General features: G+C 54.5%; 11 protein-coding genes across 11 annotated transcripts; 3 read left to right on the forward strand and 8 right to left on the reverse strand.

Moving 5' to 3' along the window:
* Positions 1–34: 34 nt before the first annotated feature.
* On the reverse strand, positions 35–791 carry MYCGRDRAFT_77442 (uncharacterized protein; the record flags this gene model as incomplete). Its single annotated transcript, XM_003848090.1, has 2 exons — positions 35–217; positions 330–791. The coding sequence occupies 2 exons, from the start codon at positions 789–791 to the stop codon at positions 116–118; spliced, it is 564 nt and encodes a 187-aa protein (XP_003848138.1).
* Positions 792–1,311: 520 nt separating this feature from the next.
* On the reverse strand, positions 1,312–1,677 carry MYCGRDRAFT_97071 (uncharacterized protein; the record flags this gene model as incomplete). Its single annotated transcript, XM_003848089.1, has 1 exon — positions 1,312–1,677. The coding sequence occupies one exon, from the start codon at positions 1,675–1,677 to the stop codon at positions 1,312–1,314; it is 366 nt and encodes a 121-aa protein (XP_003848137.1).
* Positions 1,678–2,069: 392 nt separating this feature from the next.
* Positions 2,070–2,837, reverse strand: MYCGRDRAFT_106356 (uncharacterized protein; the record flags this gene model as incomplete). Its single annotated transcript, XM_003848088.1, has 1 exon — positions 2,070–2,837. The coding sequence occupies one exon, from the start codon at positions 2,672–2,674 to the stop codon at positions 2,198–2,200; it is 477 nt and encodes a 158-aa protein (XP_003848136.1).
* Positions 2,838–3,527: 690 nt separating this feature from the next.
* MYCGRDRAFT_111491 (uncharacterized protein) lies at positions 3,528–4,949 on the reverse strand (the record flags this gene model as incomplete). The annotated part of the gene is made up of 4 exons (XM_003848087.1): positions 3,528–3,625; positions 3,735–3,889; positions 4,142–4,540; positions 4,708–4,949. 4 exons carry the CDS (start codon positions 4,947–4,949, stop codon positions 3,528–3,530), a joined length of 894 nt encoding a protein of 297 aa, XP_003848135.1.
* A 5,112-nt stretch (positions 4,950–10,061) lies between these two features.
* MYCGRDRAFT_77447 (uncharacterized protein) lies at positions 10,062–13,208 on the forward strand (the record flags this gene model as incomplete). Its single annotated transcript, XM_003847906.1, has 3 exons — positions 10,062–10,351; positions 10,500–10,569; positions 10,692–13,208. The coding sequence occupies one exon, from the start codon at positions 11,220–11,222 to the stop codon at positions 13,206–13,208; it is 1,989 nt and encodes a 662-aa protein (XP_003847954.1).
* MYCGRDRAFT_97075 (uncharacterized protein) lies at positions 13,209–14,090 on the reverse strand (the record flags this gene model as incomplete). Its single annotated transcript, XM_003848086.1, has 2 exons — positions 13,209–13,278; positions 13,609–14,090. 2 exons carry the CDS (start codon positions 14,088–14,090, stop codon positions 13,209–13,211), a joined length of 552 nt encoding a protein of 183 aa, XP_003848134.1.
* A 723-nt stretch (positions 14,091–14,813) lies between these two features.
* MYCGRDRAFT_97076 (uncharacterized protein) lies at positions 14,814–17,287 on the forward strand (the record flags this gene model as incomplete). Its single annotated transcript, XM_003847907.1, has 4 exons — positions 14,814–14,918; positions 15,344–16,994; positions 17,096–17,118; positions 17,216–17,287. The coding sequence occupies 4 exons, from the start codon at positions 14,814–14,816 to the stop codon at positions 17,285–17,287; spliced, it is 1,851 nt and encodes a 616-aa protein (XP_003847955.1).
* A 378-nt stretch (positions 17,288–17,665) lies between these two features.
* Positions 17,666–18,110, reverse strand: MYCGRDRAFT_97077 (uncharacterized protein; the record flags this gene model as incomplete). Its single annotated transcript, XM_003848085.1, has 3 exons — positions 17,666–17,700; positions 17,763–17,873; positions 17,942–18,110. 3 exons carry the CDS (start codon positions 18,108–18,110, stop codon positions 17,666–17,668), a joined length of 315 nt encoding a protein of 104 aa, XP_003848133.1.
* A 1,346-nt stretch (positions 18,111–19,456) lies between these two features.
* On the reverse strand, positions 19,457–20,398 carry MYCGRDRAFT_97078 (uncharacterized protein; the record flags this gene model as incomplete). The annotated part of the gene is made up of 1 exon (XM_003848084.1): positions 19,457–20,398. The coding sequence occupies one exon, from the start codon at positions 20,396–20,398 to the stop codon at positions 19,457–19,459; it is 942 nt and encodes a 313-aa protein (XP_003848132.1).
* A 729-nt stretch (positions 20,399–21,127) lies between these two features.
* Positions 21,128–21,708, forward strand: MYCGRDRAFT_97079 (uncharacterized protein; the record flags this gene model as incomplete). Its single annotated transcript, XM_003847908.1, has 2 exons — positions 21,128–21,175; positions 21,229–21,708. The coding sequence occupies 2 exons, from the start codon at positions 21,128–21,130 to the stop codon at positions 21,706–21,708; spliced, it is 528 nt and encodes a 175-aa protein (XP_003847956.1).
* A 660-nt stretch (positions 21,709–22,368) lies between these two features.
* MYCGRDRAFT_106357 (uncharacterized protein) lies at positions 22,369–23,458 on the reverse strand (the record flags this gene model as incomplete). Its single annotated transcript, XM_003848083.1, has 2 exons — positions 22,369–23,228; positions 23,279–23,458. 2 exons carry the CDS (start codon positions 23,449–23,451, stop codon positions 22,502–22,504), a joined length of 900 nt encoding a protein of 299 aa, XP_003848131.1.
* Positions 23,459–23,461: the final 3 nt, after the last annotated feature.

The following is a 23,461-nucleotide window of genomic DNA, read 5'->3' on the forward strand; positions in this document are numbered from 1 at the left end:
AAGGCGACGCCAGTCGGCAGCTTTCTCTGACTTGGGATCGTCTGGGATGTTGCTGGTCATGCTATGTCCGCATGCGCTTTTTCGCTCCGACTGTAGTTTCACATGTTGTCATGCCCTATTCCTCCACGATCCTCTGGAACGGATCTCTGCCTTCATTGTCCAACAGCGAAATCTTTTGACCGCCCTCAGGCTCCAGGCTCCACTCGAGCGTCTCGAACTACATCACAACGTCAGCCGAAAATGCTTCACGGCTTCCGTACCGTAGCCGCAAATATCGCAGTAGCCGTAGCCATAGCCACAGCAGTCACCACACATCAGGAAAGACTCACTATCCCCATCCGCGTCTTCCTCATACTCTTAAACCTCATCTTTCCCTGCCCCTTCGTCCCCTTGACCCAGAAACTAATATCGATCCTCCCCTGCATTTGATTCAATTCGCCTCTTATCCACGGGATCTGGCTGGCGAAGTAAATCTCGTCGCCCAGAATTGCTCGTGCTTCGGGATTCGTGCGCACAGCGTAGAGCGTGCTGCTGACGACAGAGGAGGATGTTTTCTGGTAGTTGAAGATGGCGAGTGCGGAGCCGACGACGATGACGGCGAAGAGAGGAATGGTGCGTATCCAGCCGTTACGGGTGCTGGTGGAGATGGAGGGGAGGTCGCGGTCGGCGCGGCGTTCCATTAGTGGGCCGGAGCCGGGGCGGGGTGCGGCGACGAGCGTTCGGCGGGAGACATGTTGAATTCTGAGGAGCGTGGGTAGATTTCCCAGTCGTAGGCGCGGTCGAGGTAGCATTGTGGTGATGTGTGAGATGGCGACAGGTCTAAAGATCGTGAAGTCGAGGTTTGAGCCGTGCCAAGGCATATTGATGGCATCATGCTCGCTTTCTGCATGTGAGAGATTTCAAGATGACGGACCTGATCGCAATACACGAGATTTGTGGTGGAACAGCGCGATGTGTATGATTGTAAACAATTGACATTATCTTTGTCGTGCAGCGACTTTCATAAACATATTCTAACATGCTCGCTAGAGGTTTCCCATGGGTATTCCGCTAAAACGCCGTCCACAAAAAAAAAAAAGTAGATCATTCAGGCTGCCTTCTCATGTTCCTCCATTTATGCATATTCGTCCCATCCTTGATGGCATCCCGATCTTTCCATTGGGAGATCTCTGGTCTTCGAAACCCCAATGTTCCATTTCAAGCCCATGAGGTCTTAAGCCTTCTGCACTGGTTGCAAGGCATGTCCGCTTGAAAGTGCTTTAGTTCGCCAGACGACATCGAGATTTCTTGCGAGCGAGGCCATCCGGTCAATCATCCGATCATGTCGACCATTTCCTCGCCGTCGATAATGATAGTGTCGGAGTTCGAGCTCGTGCTCGAAGCCATGGCAGGCTTCTGCAGGCGGAAACTCTCCAGGATGGTTGCAAAATAGGCTGGGTCGGATTCACATCGCAGGTGCGGCATGCGATTCAGGATCCACCAGGGGCGGCCGTTCTCATGCCATGTTGGAATGGACTTCCAGTCCAGTTCGTTGTCTCCGAAAATACCGAGTTTGATGTTACGACGGATTTTGATTGAGGCGGTCAGCGCTGTAGGGTCGACATGCTGTTGCTGAGGCATGAGCTTGTAGCTGGCAGATTTTGCCTTCGTGGTATCGTTTGATGTGAGTAGCGACATTGTCGATGAGGTGAAGGTGATGCTCGGGCTGAAGTGGCGCTGCTTCTTGTAGGGCGATTCACCTTGTGCTGCCATCGTGAATGCTGTGACGTGACTGGAGATCTGCGTGGGCAAAGGTGACGGTCGTGGAGAAGAAGAATTGCGACGGATCCAGAGAGAAGGCGGACGGCGATGCCGCCAAGGTCTTCGAAGCTCGGGTGAACCAGTGCTGGTCTGCGAGGCCTCTCGTCACGCGTTGCGAATCACATCCAGTCGCGAAGTCAAATTCTGGTGGAGCCATCGAGAACCATTGGGTCCAGCAAACTCGCCGGCCCGGCGAAGCACCATGGGAAGGCGACCAGATGGTCGTCGCATCAACCATAGCAACGACATTGCTGACCCATGTTGACGGTAGTAGGCGAGTCGTATTTGGTGCGTGTTGGCTTTTGGCCAGTTAATACGACTCTGGTACCGTTTCATGGCCGAGTCCGCTCCTCTGGGACGATCGGTGTGTAAATCGACGCTGGTCTTGACAATGCTTTCAGCCGATCATGTCAATCTCGTCGATCGAAGGTCGGCCTTCCCGAGAAGAGAGACTGAGCATACGCAGCTTCCTCTCGCAATCGGCAGCTCTCCGTCGAGCAACATCTTCGGCGGGCAGGCTCATGTCGACCTCGTCGGCATAGAATACCCCAAAGCTTCTCCAGTCCCGGCAGCCTCTAGTCGCTTTCATCGAGTCGACGATATTACTGTATGTTTTTGGTTGACTCAAGCGCAGGCATCGGCTTGCTCGTGGCTCTGCAGGTACTGGCATCATCATGGCTTCAATCTTGGGATTGCTTTCCCGATTGCAGGGCGGCAGCTTCGATATGCTGGAGTTTGATGCAGTGCTGCAACGCGACGCGTTGGATTGGTCGGTTCCTGTCCTTCGAATGCCGCCCTTCTTCCTTGGCGCTCGAGGCGCATCGTCCTGATCGAGCGTGCTGCCTGCACCGGCACGAAAGCAGTTGAGACGCATGGTTGTATTGGTATGTTGTGTCGTCGTCGGGATCGTCGTTTTTGAGGGCCTGTCGAGGCGGTGGGTGCTTCAAGTAAGCGGCTGGGTTGTATGTTGTTCAACGGAGATCGAGGTACGGGCGGTAGCGGATGTGTTCAATGGCTAGCCGGTCGATGCGTGCAAGATGACGGACTACACATGTCTCTGAGGTGGTGAGGCACTGCTCAGGCGGAGCGTCAGAGCTGTAAGTAGGAGGATCGCGAGAGCGAAGAAGATATACAAGTGAGGCCGGCGGGTGCTGGTGGGATATCACGGAAGTGGCACGGGCGAGGCCCTTGTCCGCAGTCCGCACATCGGTCACGGCCATTTAGCCTTTAGCGCTACAAGGACAGGGTGCCGATCTTGCCGTCGCCTTTTTGGGCTGTGTGTCTCTCTCTGGCCGCAGCACCTCGGGGCATTTGGCTCCACGCTCGCCCGGCCTTTGTTTCGCGATGTCATTCTCCGATAAGCTTGTTCGTGATTGTTGCTTTATTAGCAATCCGCGGATTTGTTTGAAACGCGACGCCGAGCTTTATCCCTCCAGATGACGGAGCCTTTGTATGAAAGGATCTTGGCTCCCGAACAAAGCAATGGAACACAGGCATCGATTGCCTGTCGTCATGCTCATCAACAAGACGCTTACTCGTGTGAACACATCCAGGGCGGAAGTGGCTTTGACGTCGGCGAAGCGCCTATCTCACGCGCTCGAACTCTAGCGCTAGTCAGGCGACCCGACTGCTCAAGGGACATTCCGCTCTCCAAGTCTCGAAGCGCAGTACTTTTACCATGTACTCAAGTACATGATCATGGATCACGACTGCCATGCCGACTACGCTCAAGCTTCCAAATCCCCACGCCCAAGCGCTGCATCGAAGTGGACCGCTTTGCCCAGGACTTGGCTGGCAGGGTTGTTGCACTTGGGACTTGACGGCGCTGGACAGCACAGCACGCAGCGATACAATCACAGCGATGCTCCTTGCACGTTCACCGCTGCGTACCGATTCCACGACGGAGAATGCACCTCAGATTCTGCCGCGCGTACCGCATTCATCGCCGTTCAGGCGTTCACCGAGCCGCGTTGATGTATAGGTACTGGTGGTTGGAATCCTCTTGGATGAGGTGACACGAGCGGAAACGATTGGAGGAAGCTTGACAGGGCGCAGGGCAGGGTAGACAAGCTTTGAGCTGCACTCGGAGCTGCATCGAAGTCTACAGTAGAAATGCTTGTTGACCGCGGAAATGTCGAGCTCAGAGCCGTGTGCGGCAGTCAATTGCTGCCATCATCAACACTGCCTTCATTGATGTCACATGTCGCGCGGTAGTTTGATGTTCAACAAGGGTATTGCTGTGAAGCCATCCGCTTTCATGGGTCAACTTTCTTCCTGATTGTGCAGCTTGTCAAGGTCAGCATGTCTCACTTCGTCGCAAGCCAGGATCCTTTGGTCTTACAGATATATGTTTTCGCGGGAATAGCTTGGCTGGTCTGGGTCGTCGATGATGTCTTCGACCAGGAACTTCTTCTTGATTGCCTTCATGAAGTGCATGTCGGCTCTTCTTCGTCGCTTGAAGCAGAAATAGCAGACCGTCGAGGGGCCAAGGAGTTCCTGTAACGTCTGTTGCAGTAATGGAAATGCAGGCTCGAAATACACGCAGTCCGCTGCGAGCACGACGTCCGGCGGTGTTTGTGGGATGTCGTCAGGTTGTGCTTGTCCCCAGTCATACACGCAGGCCTTCACGTTCTTCGCGAGGTCGTTGAGGGCAATGTTGCGTTGCATCAGCGCGAGCATAGATCCCTGATCAGTGATGTAAACAGGACTTGCGGGACTGCACGCTTTTGCCACGGCCAGACTATTGGTTTGGATGTCAGAAACTGCAGGGGATCGAGAATTGGTCGCGTGCTATACCCGCATAGCCCACCTCCGGCACCGAGTTCCACTCTGAATCACGCTCGTTAGTCCTTTGCACGAATTCGTGGCGAGCAGCGTTCATCTTGAAGGCAGCACGGAGAAACAAACATTGAGGCCGTCCGCAGCTCTTCCCGCTTTCGTCGTAGAAGGTACTTCGTGAGGATCACACCAGCAGGCCATGCTTGCCCTCCATTGCCTTTTGCGAGGTCCTCGTGCAGGAGCAGCCCAGGGTCCAACAGGCCATCGAAGTCGACAGTCGTTGTTGAGGCCGCCTTGTGTGTCGGACTCTGCACCAGATCCTCCGCGAGAGCGAACCCGTCGTGGTCAAGCTCTGGCTCGTCCAAGGCCATGTCGCGATGTTGATGATGCTGGTTGACGGCTCGGACGGATCAGCAGCGAAGGATCAGCGCTCTGTGATGGCGTGGCTGGGCACGTGCTTGGCGCGTGCTCCTTCTAGCATGCGCAGCCAAAATGAAGCTTCTTTCGACTCCTGCACGATGGTGCAAGCAGCACTCGATCCAGCGCAGGGCGAAGTAGTCGTGGACACCTTGCAGCTCTCTCTGCGATCGCAGTCACTTTTCGGGATTGAAGTATGTGCGCAGCTCGCGACGGACGATGGACTGGTGTTCTTCGCGATATGGTGAGCGTGAGGACGGTCATCACATCGGCGCCATTGCTCTGGCTTGACAGGGCAGTCAAATCGGCCTGAATCCTGGCGATCTAGAGAACCACGACTTCATCGGCACAGTCCGGCTGACTCGAAAATCGCGCATCCCAGGGTGCCCATGAGACTCCCAAGACCTGGACTGCATATAAGCCTGGTCGCTCGCTGCATCTACGACACGCCATGGCCAGCGAGCCTGCCAGGCCTAGCTCATGTAGAGCTGTTCGCGGAAGGTCTTTGTCCCGCGTTCATCCGATCAGCAGTCTGGAATATCTGTCTTGTCCTTGACACAGATGCCGAGCATTGACTCTTTCGAATCACATCACCGGCCTTTCCTTGGAGACAGCTACACAATCCAGACCGTTGGCGGAGGCAGAGCCGGCATGCTGAACGCCGCCGGTGCCACAGCGTGCACTTCGCATAGTCTCTGCGTGCGCGAGCATCACCCCGGCTCTCAGAATCACATCAGGACAGTATGTCCCCTCGAGAAGTCAAGACAGCGAGCGGCGATGCAGCGACGAATTCGAGTCAGAAGTGATCATGCGGGCCATCGTTGTGACCATTCCGCGAACTTCGTAGTATGAAGACGCACCAGGGAAGGAGTTTTGCGTCTCGCCGGGTGAAGGACAGATCCAACCATATCTGGCCATGAGAAAGTAAGTTGTACATCTCATTCTAAGAGATCGTCGCCGCCATTCCATTCCTATACCGATTCTGTCCCTTGCTTCAAAATCTAAGACATTCCGCCTCCATTCTCGAAAAAGTCAGGCCCAGCAAGGGTCCCAACGTCGGTATGGCCACTTTACGCGTTACACGCGCGACGCCGCGAATCGCAATTGTACTCCCTTCCCATACTTCGAATATGCGAAGTCTTCTGCGAAAGTACAAGGCGAACCATTACAGCAAGAGAGGCCCTAACTGAGGTATTCCATGTCCGAGGAATTGTGTGTCGAAACCAACTGACTGATCAACACCAGGTGCAAATGGCGAACCATCGTGCGCGAGCACTGTTCTCCGCCTTGTACGCCCTGCGCGAGGTAGCGCATGCGATACCTGCTGTTGCCTTTCCATTCAACTCCCAAGTGCCCGAGGTTGCCCGAGTCGACAAACCGTACAGCTTCCAGCTCTCGGAATCTACTTTTGCGCCTCTCACAAACGACGTTGTTCTTACATTGCTGGATCAGCCGGCATGGTTGACATTCGACGGCGCAACAAGGCGGCTGGAGGGGAAACCAGGACAAGGCGATATTGGATCTGAGAACTTCGTACTTGTCGCAACAGACACCACTGGAACGACATCTATGCCCGGCACACTAGTCGTCTCCAAAGACCCGGCACCGATACTGGCAGGAGATATCAGCGACCAAATCGCCGCATCCGCAAACCTGTCAAGTCGAAACCCTGCTGTAGTCACCCTGCTCCCGTCAACAACCTTTCAATTCGACTTCGAACGGGCTTCCTTCATCGATATCGTCCAGCGCGAGCTTTACTACTACGCGACACTTGCAGATCACACTCCGCTTCCCTCATGGCTCATTTTCGACCCCAATCAGTTGACATTTTCTGGAACGGCACCCGACCTGAGCGCTTTTCCACAGTCATGGGTCATCGATTTGATTGCATCCGATGTTGAAGGATTTGCGGGCTCCTCTGCATCCTTCACCATTGCGATCGCGAAGCAGCAGCTGGCATTCGTACCGGAACAGCAGGATGTCAATATCATACCGGGCGAGGATATGGAAATCACCTCTCTCAAGGATCAGCTGTTTCGGAACGATCAACAATTGAGCACTGTGGAGCTTGAGGGCGCAAGAGCCGAACTACCTTCTTGGTTGGCTCTGAACGCAGATACCCTGGCGATTACTGGGAAGACGCCGATGAATGTGACCCAACAGAATGTCACGGTGTCAGTCGTAGACAAATTGGGCAACTCTGCGACGGCAACGATAAATCTGGTTGCTGGAAATGCGACCTTCTTCGAGGGCGAAGTTGGTAGCATCGTGGCTCGGGCAGGAGAACATTTGAGCCACCAATTCGCCGATTCGCTCTTCACGCTAAAAGGTGTGGAGTTGAGCGTAACGTTTCCGCCTTCCATCACTTGGTTCCAGTTTGACGATCGGACGAGAAAGCTCGAGGGTGAGGTACCGACCTCTGCAAAGCCAACTGAAATCAAAGCCACTCTGCTTGCCAAATCGCCCGGCGGAGAGGCAAGCGAGACCCAAACCTTTACGATCGAGATCAAAGCTGCCCGCAGCACAATACCAACATCAACGCAAACTAGCACCACTCCAACACGGACACCGAGCTCCACCGCCACCGCAGCAGCAATCTCTTCTGAGCGTAGCGACCGTATGGCGCCGGGATTGATCGCCGTGATCGTAATACTCTGCCTTCTGGTAGCTGCACTGTTGATCTTGGCTGTATGGTTTTGCTGCAGAAGAAGGCGTAGGAGGCAGGACATTGAACACACCCCGAAGAAACAGAACATATCCCGCCCAATGCCGTCGCCCGACAGCAATGTCATCAGGGGCACTGCAGGAGTGGAATGCAACGCCTATGGGAGCATGGCAAGCGAAGACGGAGATACAATACAGGCTCGGCGAAATGATTCTGCACCACAAATTGGTGCTCTAGATTTGCCATCTCAGTCAGGGAAGCGCAGATCGAAGTTCTCGAATCGATTCTCGAAGATCAGTATTGCTTCGTCCATGGGCATGGGTGATGAGGTGATAAGAGCCGACGCCAATATACCCGAGTGGGGACGACCATCAGCAGCTCTTTCAGCACCACATGATAGCTTTGTGCCTGCAGCCGAGATGGCGCAAATGTCGAGGCATCTGTCCGATGGTACACCGAGCAAGCGAGCATCTAGCCGGGTGTACGACAGGAACCGACGAAGTGACGCTCTTGCAAGGACAGCGACAGGTGGTATGGCACGGCACTCATCAAGACGAAACGCTCGAAATCGTAGAACGAGGAGTACACTTGGCTTACCGACCACGGCAGAAGGCAGTAGTATGGCATCCTGCAGCACACGAGGAACGAGCATGCTGTCAACCCAAACTACGCAAGCCAGCGAGTTCCCGCGGCCTCCATCGGCATCTACTCCGGTCAATGCGTTGCTGGTCCTGGCAGCGGAGAAACGTAGAAGCATGAGGAATAGCACTATACGTATGGTCGACCAGAGCGAGGTTAACCACAGCGATAGTGTGAACGACCCGAGGAGTTTCGATGAGAAACGACGATCGTATCTACGAAAGCGGAAGAGTAAAAGTGGACAGAACCATTTTTTCGCCCACGGATCTCGACAGTCCTCGGTCAACAGGAGACCGAATGGCAGATCCTCTACACTCATGTCATCGATGGCAAGTATGAGATGCTCGCAGCCGATGCTTGAAACATATTCAGAATCGTCGTCTCTCGAACCGACGAACCACGAGGCCAAACGTTTCGGCCAGAAAGTCCGAGCAGCGTTTGCTCCTAACTTTCCACGAGCAATGACCCGACCTACATCGCGTGCCGACGACGAACAGGCCGCAGGAAACATGTCCAGTTCCAACTTCACGACTACTTCTGAAGACATCAACGACGACGACGAGTGGATAAAGGACCTACCCAAACCTCGAAACGAACGAAACTTCGTGCTGCCAGGCGAGGCCTCACCCACACCACCGCCTGCACCTCAACACGGCCCCTCCCTACATACTGCCGAAGGAGAGAACACACCACCGCCGTGGAAAGCACGCTTGGCCAAGCGTTCTTCTTCTCCACTGGCGTCACACGTCCACACCTCCATCATGGATCGCTCGTCTCCCTTGGGCTCCCGAAAAGGCAAGAAGTCGCCTCGAACAGGTGGTCTGAGCGAACCACTCAGCCTCCTCAGTGGGGACAGCATGCACAAGACTCCCAAGCCAAAGTTCGCTCGCACGAATGTCCAGCGTCCGGTCAGTGTAGAGGTCGATGAGGTCAAGAGGTTTAGCAGTATGAAGGCGCAACAGGAGCAGACGACTGGCGGCAGTGAGCAGTGGATCGATGTTGATCCTGACGGCCTCGCTACGCAGAGCTCGAGTTGGAGTGGGAAAGCGTTCATGTAGCAGCGACCGCTGAAGGTCTGGAGGATTATATACCTAAGTACCAAAAGCGAGTCGAATGTGTATTCATAGACCATATGTCTTCTTGGCGATGCTCCTTTGCCTAATGCCGCCGACCTACAAGCATTTAGCCGATAGTGCTTTAGCTTATTCGCACGGGCATACACGTGCATGATGTCTTCGTCGCGATTCGCTTGTGCTTTCAAGACGCGTTGGCCGCTCTTTTTTGGGTGACCGCACTCATTGCATCGGCGACGGTGCTGTTGTGTCAATCTCTTCGCGGCCAGTCACAAGTCGTTCCGCGCCGCAGACGTCGCTCGTCCGCCCCTCCAGCTGCCCCTCACCTGCGTCGGCAAGCGCACCTCAGAGTCTGGTTTGCATGTGACGAAGTACGGCTGCTACTTTTCGTCGCTCTGCGAGTTCGAGAACTTCTGTCGAACAACAATCGCATCTCTCTACTACGGTGTCACCCGCGACACGGACTCGACCATTACCCGGTAATGGTCGCTCTTTGAACACTCCGGACGCAATGTCGACTCAAGCATCGAATCCTACCTGTTCACCCGTGAGCCTCAGATAGCACTGAGCTCGTTCGCACCGATACGAACCACCCGCACGACTCTCGCATTCGATCGTCAACATGTATGTCTCCGGCCGACGCTGTCGCCCAGCGTCAATGGACACAATGCTGACGAACGGCGACCGACAGGAAGTTCGGCAAGCACATCCAGAAGCGCCAACTTGATATACCCGAGTATGCGGCAAGCTTCGTCGACTACAAGGCATTGAAGAAGCTCATCAAGAAACTGAGCGCAACACCCGTGTTGTCGGCACTGCAAAAGAATGGCGATGGCGGAGCTCAGCAGGATTCACAAACGTTGCTACAAGCGAACAAAGCCACATTTTTCTTCAGATTGGAGAGAGAGCTGGAGAAAGTCAACATCTTCTACTTGCAGAAGGAGGCAGAGGTCGGTTTGGCGAGCATTGAACAAAAGCCGTCAAAGCCGTCGGCTCACATATCGATAGCTCAAACTTCGATTACGGACGCTGCTGGACAAGAAGAAGGGTCTCCAATCGCGAGGAACAACGGCTTCGAAGCTCTCTTCAAGCTACGTGACCCTCGATGAAGGCTTTCGGCTGTTCAGCAACGATCTAGACAAGCTCCAGCAGTTTGTCGAGGTCAATCAGACTGCGTTCTCGAAGATATTGAAAAAGGTCTTGAGTTGTCCTATCGTCGTAGCGTTGCTTTCAGCTGACATCTGGTAGTGGGACAAAACCTCAAAGGTGCATCCGGTCAGTCGTCTGACTACGAGGGCAAAATGCTGATCATTTCAAAGTCGCGAACCAAAGAGTTATATCTCTCAAGAGCCGTCGACGTACAGCCCTGCTTCAACCGCGATGTCATTAGCGACCTATCGGACCAAGCCACGACCGGACTCCTCGAACTTCAGGCGTGGGCAGAAGGAGAGAAGATTGCATATACACCAGCCGTGGAGCTTCAGAATCGGGTACAGCCTGTAGGTCAAGATGATGAGATTGAGAACCAGGTCATACAGGCCATCAATGCCGGGAACACAACCCTTGTCCGCGAGTGGTCTGCTCGAACAGCAGCGAGTGAAGAAGCGAAGGAACGCATCAGTCGAGTCTTCCTCAATACGGCGAATACTGCCGCTCAGAGTGCTCAGGACATTTTGTACGAGACCAATCTGGTGGACTTCAACTACGCCGATCCTATCAACGAGAGAAACTGCCTTCACGAAGCTGCGGTCAACGGGAAAATCAGCATACTCAACGTGGCATTGACAAGAGGTGCAAACATCCGTGCTCCGGACGTGTACGGTCGGATACCGCTTCATTACGCTTGCATGCACGGAAGGGCTGAGATGGTCAAGATACTGATTGCATCCGCGTCAGACACAGTTGACCTAAAGGATCTTGACAATTTCACGCCACTAGTTCATGCAATCGTCCATTCTCGGCTGGAAAGCGTCCAGGAGATGCTGAAAGCTGGAGCAATCGTCGACCCTACCAGCAGCACGGATCATATTCCTCTTAGTCTGGCATGTCAATATGGATCCGTGCCGATTGTTGAGCAGATTCTCCAATGCCGACCACAGATCATTCCTGATGCAGAAGGTTTGTTCCCGCAGCATCTTGTGGCCAGGTTCGGCAGAGACGGAAAGATTCTTGTCATGCTGAAAGAGTTCGGAGTGGATATGGATCAGCCTGACAAGCTGTACCAGTGGACGCCGATATTCCATGCCGCATCAGAAGGTCATTTGCACTGCTTGCGTCAACTGCTGGAGTTCAATGTGCATGCTGCGGCCGTGGATGAGAAAGATCTTCCAGCAATGTACTACGCGGCGTGGGAAGGTCACCTCGATTGCATGCAGCTGCTCGCACAGGCTTGTGCCGCGGCAAACAATGCCCAGCGAGGCACCGTCCCGACAATCAATGGGCCTCCTGCTCTGACTGGCATGACTCCAGCTGCCGCAATCCCAGACTTGAACGACCTGGACTCAGAGATGATTCCAGACCTTTCATTACCTCCACCCATCATCCCACTGAGACGCTACGGACACAACTTCCTTGATACTACCAAGACATTCATCCTCTTGTCTTTCGGAGATTTGGGCTGCGATGCGATTGAATTCTATGGAGACACGAAATACCCGGCGGCTCGTCTGACCATTTCTTCTAAATCGTCGGATCTGATCCCGCGAAATCTTCCCTTGCCGGTGCAGGATGACTTCAAGAATATTTCCTTCCAGATCGAGAACCTCGAAGCTTTCAGCATCGACTTCGATATCTATCCCACATTCGGCAGCAAAGTCATCGCGCGCGCTGCTGCTTCAAGTCGTGTGTTCACTGGGAAGGCAAGCAGCTCAGGGCGGTGGCATCTCGAGATGTTCGATCCTCGACTTCGTGCAATCGGTCGCATCAGCTTCCGATACCAGGTGGTTACACCATTCCACGGAATACCGCTCGAGATCACGCATTTTGCAACCTACTGGAAAGCGACGAGCCAGTACGATGACCATCACAGCAACCTCATCACCGGCAGCAGTCTTTCTGGCGATTTCATGAGACTCTTCGTGCAAGTCACTAGGGACGGCGTGCCTGTCCTTCACAATGAGTGGGCATTGCCGAGCAGTCGCAACGATCTGGTGAGCAGGTTGACCTACCGCGAGTTTCAGGCCGCAGGTCTCGAGATGGGCAGGGGCCAAGGCGTGCTCCAAAATATCGTCGCTGCCGGCATCGATCGGGAGGATCTAGCGACAACTCAACGTCAAGTCGCTCGGTCCTATGTGTCGCTCGCAGACACACTAGCACTCCTGCCGGCAGACTTACATCTAGAGATCCACGTCTGCTACCCTTCTCATGCAGAGGAAGAGAAACTTCAGCTGGGACCAACTCAGAACGTCAACGCTGTTGTTGATGGCGTGCTCAAAGTGGTCTTCGACCATGCTAGACAGCTCCGAGAGTCCAAGGACGGCCCGCAAAGAAATTTTGTGTTCTCCAGTTACAACGCAGACATCTGCACTGCGTTGAACTGGAAGCAGCCGAACTGTGCGTATCGGCTTATCTGTTCCTTCCCGGCATACACTGACATGCATTGCAGATCCCGTGCTGCTATGCAACGAACTCGGCGTGGCGCCCATTACCAACAGCCAACGCCGATCCAGCCAAAATATCGTCGCCAACTGCGGCCGCGCCGACATGTCCATCAAGGAGGCCGTCAGGATTGCGCAGAGCAACAATTTCATGGGCCTGATCTGCACTTCTCGCTTGCTCGAGCTGGTGCCCGCCCTGGTTTCCTCTGTCAAGGAAGCTGGACTCGTGCTCATTGCTGATTACAGCCACGATTTCGTACGTACTCGGCCCGCTAGTGTGCTTGGTCTTCCCAAAGGTGCGGATGGTCTGCTAGTGAGCAACGCAGTGCTCAGGTTCAAGGATACGATTGAGCAGTAATGAAGGAATTCGTCTTGGGAGGCTCCCTGTTTACCAAGCGCGGCGTTGGTAGCGCGTGGGAGGGTGTGAATCAACGCATTGCATGTTGCCTTTCGACGTCGGACCAGCGATGTGACCATGGGATCGACCAGAATAGATAGGGAGAGAGCATGACGCCTCATGCTCCAAACGAAAAGTTTCCCAGTTCCCATACGCATCTCGATCTTTTATGCTCCCTTCAGCTCATATCGTGCCTGCTGTAGTTCCTCCAGATCCAATGGAGCAAGCTGCCACCTCGCAAACATCGCTAGCGCAAACACGATCCCTGCGAGCGACTCTCTCCACGCATCCTCCATGCCACCGCGTCTCCAACTTAACATCGCCGCCACCTCCAACAACCCCACCAGTCCCGCGTTCAACCAGACCAGATACCTCTCCAAGGGCCCCTTCGCCGCTTCCACTCTCCATACTGCTCTCTTGCCCTTCTTGTCCGGCGTCTCCAACGGCATGAACTCAAGGATATACGCCGTGCATGCTAGACTCGACAGGCTGAGCAGCGCGATGAGTCGCTGGCGAGCGAGCGAAGCGGCGATGAAGGCGTAGAGGTAGAATAAGGCGGACAGAAGAGGGAGCGCGAGGAAGAGGCGGCGGTAGAGGGTGTTTCTGGCGGCGTCTTCGGTGCGGAGGGTCGTGATTAGGCGTTCTTGGTGTTCTTCGTCGAGTTCAGAGTCGGAGGAGGTGGGCGATTCGGTGGGGTATTTGAAAGTTTTGCGAAGGGCGGCCATGGTCGATGGAGGTGTTGGTCTGACTACGTGTTCGTGAAGTTGGAGTTCAGGCAGCTCTGGACTTTCACATGCCGAAGAGGACGTGAAGAAACCGAAGATTTGCCGTGATCTTTAGCGCCAGGGCCGCGCGCGCTTGCTTCTCCACCTCCGTAGCTTGAAACCTCCGGAGGAACCTCTATGATATGATCATTCGAAGCGCCGCTATCGACATCAGGCCCTCTTGGAAGACGTCCTGCTTGATGGACGCAGCCCTTCGCATCATGGAAGATCATAACGCAAGTTGAACACGCAGGCGGAACCTGCGCCTTCTTCCTGAAAAGGCCACTGACCCCCACAGGGAGCTAAACATGGCCATCGAAGGATTCTCTACCCTGCTATAGTGGCGCCGTGCATACATCCGACCATCTCCATTCCCGCAAGTCTATCATGTAGTGTCAGGGCGGAGAATCCATCGCTGGCCGACCCATCAGGAAATCATGTCTAGCCGCGCGCGATGCGTTTCAGAGCAACCATTGGCTACGCAGTGACATGGCTTCCTCATCGATCCTTCCCAGCGCTTGAGAGCTGCTGTATTCCTCCGAAGATCTGGGCACATATGTACTCAATGGCTGCTGGCGCAGGCATGGCTTCATAGGTGACTTTGCTTTCATTCATTTTGCATTTTGTGGCTTGAAGATATCTTGAGAGGAAGCACATTTGACTACATCCTCCTCGATCGTTCCAATGGACGGCAACGCACTGTCGCCTGCAGTGACAGCGAGCATCACACTGGGTTCCATTCTCGGTTTACTACTCATCGCACTGATTGCCGGATCTTTGTGTTGGCGAGTGCGAAGTCCCCGAGGTAGCCAAAGACATCGGGCGGCTGACTCTCTGCACGGCCGATCATCCGACAGTAACACGCGCGAGAGGAGTGCAGACAATCAGGAACGTACAATCCCTTCCGCGAAAGATCCTCTGGTCTCGGTCAACTCCCTCAGCAATTCCTTAGCGAAGTCACTTACAGGCTCGTTTCCGCAACATGCCAAAGGCTGGCCTCAGGATTCCAATAGACCCGCCCAGAATGGATCTAGCCTCGCATTGGACATCGCCACCGACGTTGTCTTGCTACTGCTCTCGGCATGCTTTTTTACGTTCGCCATATTAGCCGTGGTCTACCACAAGAAGCCTGTTGATAGGCACCCAACTGCTGTCGACAGACTTCTCGATGCGGCGAAGATCGTAGGTTACATGAATATGACTGAGAATCCCAGGAAGCTCATCAATCTCAGGGACCGAGTGTCTTTCCAATCCTGTTCGCGGCCGTGCTTGGACGTTTGTTCAAGGCTCTCATGAATTGGCGCCTTGAGCACGGTGCGAAGTTGGGTTTTCTGGATCTCCTTGCTGGTAGTACCAGTGCAGCGAACACGATCCTCACGCAGATCCACATTGGGTTGCCGAGTCTTCTTGGCCTGATCTTGCTGGTAGCATGGGCCTTCTCTCCACTGGGAGGTCAAGCAACGCTGCGAGTCCTACGTCTTCAAAGCTCCGACACGCTCACGACGAACGACATCATGTACATGACAAACAACATCACCTACATGACTTACGTGTCTGGAAGTCTGGGCCTTCTCGGGACATTGATAAATGGTCTTTTCAACGCCGCACTCCTCGGCCCGAGGAGGGTCAAAGAGTCACCGGTGGACACGTGGAATAACGTGAAAATCCCGATGATTGAGTACATCGCTCAGGACCAGCAATTAATCATCAATAGCACTTGGCTGCCAGTACCACAAGATGATAACGTGGTGTATTCCTCGCTCATTGGTATACCGATTTCGACTATGCCTTCCGACTCCAGATCTACCTTCTTCATGGAAACGTCGTACCTGATCTTGGATTGCTCGAAGATCAAGATGGTGGATCAGGAGGATGGTACATTCTTTGGGAGCCAGGCCGTTGTAGGCACGTCCAGTGCGAATGGAACAACCGCCGATAGGAGGTTTATGAGTGTCGTGACCGAGGAGGTCCACTACTCTGGCATATTCACCAATTCGACGGCCTCCAAGAACATATCGTGCCATCGAGATGATCCGCACAACGACATGGACCCTCGACTCGCCGCATACTACTTTTGGTCTGGTTCCCCGGAAGAGGGGATCGAGTTGTACAACACCCTTTGCAGCTTTCAAACCACTTATGTGGAAGTCGAAGTAACCTGCGACGGTCCAGGTTGCCGATCGACTCGGATACGAAACTCTACTCTTGCCAATCCTGCAAGAACGTGGACGTTATTTGACGGCGATCGAACAAATTGTCTTTGGTGGGCGTGGTTCATGCAACTCTTCATGAATAGTGTGACTGTGGGACGCAGCGGCGCGCCAACGCCAGTGCAGGGCTACTTCCTCGATCCGAACTCACCCGCATCTCCTCTCAGAAACAAGGGGCAGAATCCGATGCAACTGGACGCTCGCACGTTCGCCACCAGATTTGCACAATTACTCAACTCGTTCATGCTCATTTGCGCCGGACCATACGCCGTGTCATACGGCTTCGATGGAGATATGCCGGGAGCGGATATTGAACAGGCGACGAAGATAAACACAGCTGCGCAGTCAGTCCGCAGCTTCAAGATCATCGTTTGCGATCCCGCATGGCTGACTGTGCTTCTCATCGCTTCCGTCTTCCTCCTCGCCGCAGGAGCAATGTCTATTGCGCTGCGGGCTAAGCGACGAACCCCTGAATTGGCATTGAACTGGTCGACCGTCATTCGCGACAACCCGCACATTCCTGGAGCGGACACTGCATGTCTACTCGACGACCTACAGCGATCGAAGCTGCTGCGGCACACTTCGTTGATGTTTGGAGACGTCGCTTCCGACCGAGATGTTGGGCACTTGGCCATCGGAACGAAGGATGGAGGCGGTACGATGATGAGAGTAAGAGACGACAGACTGTACTATTGATGGACAGAAAGATATACCACATGGAACCAGGTCATAGCTCCTGTATTACATATCTCCTAGCGAGCTCGCCACGGAAAGGCAAAGTACGTTGACATTTGCGGCTCAGGCATTGATACTTGTCAGAACAGCATTACTCCCGTCGAGACAGTGCGCTAAATCGACCAGCTTTGGACTCCGCAGGCCGGCGATCCGAGGTATAGTATGCGTACCAGAGTCGTCGATACAGCGGAACGACTCGTGCCGGTAGCATGAGCAAGGCGTATTTGAGGAGTTTCATGTTGGCTTGCATTGTTTGGAGTATTCGGAGTGTTCGGAATTTTTGAAAGCGCCTGAGTGCATTTGCGAGGAGCTAGGCGGATAAGGCAGGGAAGAAAAGCAAGACGTGTGAAACGACGAGTAATACGATGGCTCGAGCCTGTCGAAGTGAGAACGGGAATGTGGCTGAGGCGTTGACATGTTTGTTGGTAATGACAGACTGACGATCGAAAATGAAGGATTGTTTATGTACACAAAACGGTGCCTGATAGGGGGAGGTGTACTGAGAAGGAGTCGGGTCGCGAGGAGTGTTTGAATTGCTAGCCGCAATAGTCTCGGTCGACATTGTCGATGCAGTTCCTTGACCCGAAAGCTCTAGTATCCGCAAGCATCCTTGAGCTTCTTGAGATCTGTCGCACTCGTCAGCATCAACTCCAAACAGAAACAGGTCGAGGACATCCGAGACACATACCTCCTCCCTCACGGAAGTACTCCAGGCACACAGAGCTGCAGTCCTCCAGCTGCTTCGGCTTGATTTTCGAGCAGGTACACTGGACCCACGACGGCTTGGAGAAGACATCGCCTGTTCGCAGTCGAGTCCGTCAGCAAAAGTAGCCACCCGATGCATGGAGCGTGGTGATCAGGACATACCTCCTTCAGTTTTGGCGGTGCCGCATCCCTCGGCGATGCGGACGACGTCCTGGCATGGTGTCCAGCCGGCGCAGTTGCCCCAGAGATCGTCTCCGTTGACTTCGCTGGGGGCAGGACGAGCGATGGCCAAGGCGGACAGAAGGGCGATGACGGCGGTGGTGGCGTGCATGATTGTTGTTGATGATGTTGTTGTTGATGGTATTGGATGTTGTTGTTGAAGCTTCGGGGCGTGAGATCCTGAGATGTGTTGGTGAGACACTTGGTAAATCTGTAGGAAGCTGTTGGATGCGGGTTTGGAGTGATCTTTGGTGCGTTCTCCTCGGTCTTATGTACGCTTCCTGCTCGATTCTTTCCACTTGTGGGCAGCTGGCGCAACGCATGGATGTGATGTCTTCCGGTCAGACCAGCGGAGCATTGCGGTGCCGCGCGAGCATGTTCCTCTATTTTGGTTGCGATACGAACTCGTGCGCAGCCGGCACAATGCGTGGCTGCAATGTCTTCCGTTCAGACCAGCGGACAACGGCGGTGACGCGCCAGCATGTTCCTGGTTGCGACACGATGTTGAGATGGGCATCATTGGCGAAATATGACATCCGATGCCGAGATGGAACGGTCTCGTTTCAGCATGGTCATGCACACATCGTAGTCCGGAAGCAAGAGCAGGATCGTGAGAGTGTGACCCAATGAGGCTCAGATCTGTGGGATCTCGGGTACATATGCGTGGAATCTGTGCACTCAAAGGTGCTGATCCCGCCGGCGTCGTTGGCACACTGCGCCTTCCGTACGTCGAACTCGATGTTGACGGGACAGACAACTGTAAACTACGGCATCATTTGACAATCCAATACCGGAAGCCGGGAAAGCATCGTTGGCGAACAGGAATAGTTCGCATGGCCGGGTGAACTGCCGGGGAGCACCCGTGTCGAACGACGAAGTCGAGGCTGAGTGCTGATGCTGACGAGATCTCTCCGTGCAGCGTTGAAGATTCCTCAAGACATATCCCGGTCTGTGTTGTCCAGACATCTTGATCGGAAGCCGCGTGCCAAGGGTATGCTTGCGCAATAATCGGATCATGGCCAACATGGAATACACAAGTCAGATATAGCGCCGAGAGATCCGGAGGTGGTATGTGCTTGCGGAGTAAGCGGATGCTGGAGGCTATGTTCGTTCGAGACTCGGAAAGCGACGGAACGGAAGACACAGGCAGGACAAGATCGGGTGCCAACACCAACAGACATAAGTGAGACCTTCGAGATTCCGGGCCACTCAAATCCCGTCCGTCTTCAATGGTGTCGTGTGTCGTGCGAGCGTCCGGTTCTGAATGTGAGCACATCACATTGACAAAGCGCTCTCGATGCAGCTCGAAAGATTGGGCATCGACGAGGTCCGAGCCTCACACGAGACCCATGTCATGCTGCTTGAGACGCAGCGAAGACTTGAGATGCATCATTTTTCAGTGTGCGCGAGAACATCTGTAGAGGATGCATGAGCATCTTCGAAAGCATCACGCATTAGTCAATTACCGAGCAAACTGTCGGTCTCTGACCCTTCAGAATCGTCGCGACCAAAGTCCATGTCATATCTTCGACACAGTGCTGCAGTATAGAAGGCGAACGTCAGCTCATCCAAGCGAGCCAGCAAGGGCTCGTCCTCTTCGAATGCAATCTTCTCTTTCAGCGCACGAGCAAATTCTCCCGCGTCTCCGTGGATAGGTCTCAAACTCCCACGCTCGAAACATGGCGGATACCCACCCGCACAGGTCCAGTCGATGATCCAAGGACTCCCGTCCGCTGCAACGACGATGGTGCGCTCGTTGAGGTTCGTGTGACAGACTACCAATTCATCAATGGCCAGTTCCGGACGATTTTGTGGTGCCTGGCGGAAGAGCTTGCAGACTTCGAGGCGGTTGTTGAGCCAGTGCGTCAAGTCGGCCTTGGTTTCGAAAGGGCCGGCATCATACTCGGTGAAATATCTCCCTTCGCAACGAATCGGCTGGCCCAGCGGACCTGGCTGGTCCACTTGCACCGTGCGAAGTTCTTTGAGCATGTCAGCGACACGTTGCACAAGTATGTCGCGCTCAGTTCCTATCAGTGTTGGCCACTTGTCCTTCAGCACGGTTCCATGTACATATTGCATGACAATATAGGTGACCGGAACATCCTCTTTACCTCGCTCTCGCCTGTTTTGCCCACAGTCAGTAGCGGTCCAGGCATCGAGCACTTTCGGTAGCAAGACTGTTGAAGTCCGCTGCCTGACTAGTCGCATGGTATTTGCTTCATTGATGTGCACGCGCTCTTGGCCGTACTTGACGACGACATCTGAGCGTAGGCGGGCGACCATGCTACCCCATCCTGATGGAGGCACTCTCGGCGCGATCGAAAGGCACTTCAGGATGTTCTCGCGGGTGAGAGGCTTATCCTCGAGGGGAAACGATCGTGGCTCTTCTTTTGCTTTCATGATGATTGTAGCGTCTTGAGATCCTTCTCCTCGACCATGAGAATCTCACAGGAAGTCTTCACAGTGATGATGATTGGTTCGGGAGGTTCGCACGGTGGTGAATAATTGAAGAAGAGGGAGTAAGGTAAGGTACTGAACTTCAGGCAGCACAATGCTAGCGCCAGTCGAGCCTCAGGCATAAACCTAGTCTATCACTAGAACTATCGGCTCTGTCAAACTTCCAGGTTCCTTGGCCCCAAGCCCCCATTCCGCGGAGAGCTGTCGCCGTCTCGCCGTCTCGCCCAATCCTCTTCCACCGCCAGCCGTCACTGTCGTCTATAGCGTACGACGGCATGGCTTGGCAACTCGCTCAACCGGTCCAAGTAAGCCTTTTGCCAAAACATCGGCGTCATGGCGAAAACAGAAAGGCTGAGACCATCGTTTGGTCTTCATCCCATCCATGATTCATCCATACCGCGACATGATTGATCTTCTCCGCGGGCGTGTGATGAAGCAGAAGACGAAAGCAAGCCCATAGATTGTGGACGAGGATTGTCGGGACTTACGATAGCACGTAGGGGAGTGATTACCGGCAGAATGTTCGTAGCGGCTAGGCTTTTGCCTCTCTTGCTGGCATACAACACGCTGGCTCAGGAATCATCGACAGATGTCTCACAAACTGCGGATATATCGACGACGACGGCGGCGACCACTCCGGAAGCCACTGTGACCGTTTCGCTGTGGCTGCCAATGGGCGGTCCCGACGATTTATCAATCCAGGCTTCGATCGTCACCGTAGTAAGTCTTTCTATATCTATCGCTCTCTCCACCTCCCTAACTCAACCCTACAGTCTCCCGACAAGACAGCCTATGCTCTCCGCTGCAAGGCAGACAACACAGCCGCCCTCTGCCGCGGTTACGACCCACCCATCACCATCACCGAAGGCGAAAGCACCATCGCTTTCGTACACACCTACTTCCGCAATCCCGAAGAGACAGCAACCTTAGTCCGCCCCCTCACGGTCTCCTGCTTGATGGCCGGCGCATCCCTCTCCGCCGGCAGAGCAGCTACCTCCGCACTTTGCACCGTCGCCTCGGAGATCTCAGGCTTGGGAATCATGGCGAGCACGACCCGGCTGGCGAGTAGTGAGATTCAGTACATGCCTGTGACGATTACCGAGGGCGCGGCGAAGCTGGTCGCTGAGACGGCGACGCCGACGACTGATGTGGTGGCGCCTAGTACAGCGGCCGCAGACATGCCGCGCATCACTGCTTTGGCACGTTTCGGGTTGGGCGGAGCTGTGGGTGTGGCGATTTTGGCGAACATGTGAGCTCTTGCCATGCCAGCAGACGGACAAGGACCGCTGCAGCAATGCGTTACCATGGAGTCGGGCCAGGAACACTGTCCCAGGAAGTCGAGTGTCGACTCACGCAGCAGCACCACCAGACCACTGCATGTAATACCGGCACAGTCGCGAGAAAAAGGGAGCGGAACCGCGCAAAGTGCACTCTCGAAACGGAGCATGCACGCTACACGGAATGGATTCCACGATGATCTGGAACTGACGGCCGCGTCAATTCCGCGCGCCAGCGCCGACATCTCGTCTGGGGCACATTCCGGCCTGCCTTCATGAGTCTGGAAAGTCTGTCGATGTGCAATGAAGCACAACGATCTCGTCTGGTCAAGCACCCACGACCGAGCAGCTTCACCAGCCTTCCGATTGAGGGTGTTCGGCAGATCTGACGAAACACGAAGCCTCGTTTCTCCGGTCCAGGAAAATACTCTGGGTCATTTTTGGTCGAGCAACAGGGCTTTGAAGAGGACCATCTGATCATCACCACTGATGCACCAGTGCAGATATAATCTTGGATAAATTTACGACATTTATGACAACGAAATGCGATTGAGCGACACGAGCAGTCGAGCAATATGCCTCTGTTTCTCTCGTCTGTTTGACCAGCTTCATCATGCCCGCTTCATGAATTCCTGCAACGTGCAGCGTGCTGTAGTATATATTGGTCCAGTCGACCAGCGCACGTCCTGTTTGCGCCTGTATATCCACCGTCTCATCCATGACTGATGTCTACCTCTTCCTTAGAAGCCCTCCATTGTCCTACTTCCATTCACTTTCCCTTACTCGCAGCGGCCTCCACCGTCGCCTTCCTCTCCCTCCTCTCCTTGCCTCCATATACCGCCCCACTCGTCCCTACCACCACCCCAAGGATGCCCATTAAGACCACAAAATTAAACAGCACACTGCTCCCATTTCCCGCCATCTCCGCACTCTCCGCCTGCACTGTCCGTCTCCTCCTCACCCTCTGCCGCTTCTCAATCTCCTCATGCGTAGCCGTGTGCGCGCGTCCGTCGAAATGCGGGACATCTCTTCCTTCGAACCCAGCAGCGAAGCCACCTGGTCCCATTCCTGGCTCCGCGCTAGCTCCTCCTGCTGAAGGACCGCGCGGACCAGACGCGGCTTGACCTTGTGCTTCGTGAGAGTGCGAGGATTTCTGGGAGTGTTCGGAGCGCTTGTCGGAGTGTTCGCCCCAGCCGCCGGAGCGGTAGAAGGAGGGCGGAGGGCCACGAAAGGCGGTTCGACGGCGTGACAGACCCGAGGCGGGACGGCCGCCGGGACCTGAGGAGGAGGAGGCGGAGGAGTAGCTGCCGCGAGGCGAGCTGGCGGAGCTAGAGGGAGCGGAAGAGGTTTGGATGTGGTCGCGGTCGTAACGTTGTCTCTTCTCGGGAGAGCCGAGGGTTGCGTAGGCTTCGGAGATTTTTACGAACTTCTGGGAGGCGGAGGGGTCGTTGGGGTGTAGGTCAGGGTGGTGGGATTTGGAGAGTTTGTAGAATTGCCTGGATGGAGGTTAGTGAAAGTTGTAGAGAGTGCGCTGAGGAGGACGGACTTCTTGATCTCCTTGGGTGTGGCATTGGTGGGTAGATCGAGGGTGTTGTAGTGATTGCCTCCTTCATCTTGACGGCGGATGGAGGAGTGGAAGGGTCGCGTGCTCAAGGCATTATTGAGGAAGGAGATGGACGGTGGAATGGTCCGCTTGTGGAAGCATGATCGTACAATCATGCCTCATGCT

This window comes from Zymoseptoria tritici, chromosome 12 (genome assembly GCF_000219625.1).
Source record: "Zymoseptoria tritici IPO323 chromosome 12, whole genome shotgun sequence".
In the NCBI taxonomy this organism is placed as follows: Eukaryota; Fungi; Ascomycota; class Dothideomycetes; order Mycosphaerellales; family Mycosphaerellaceae; genus Zymoseptoria; species Zymoseptoria tritici.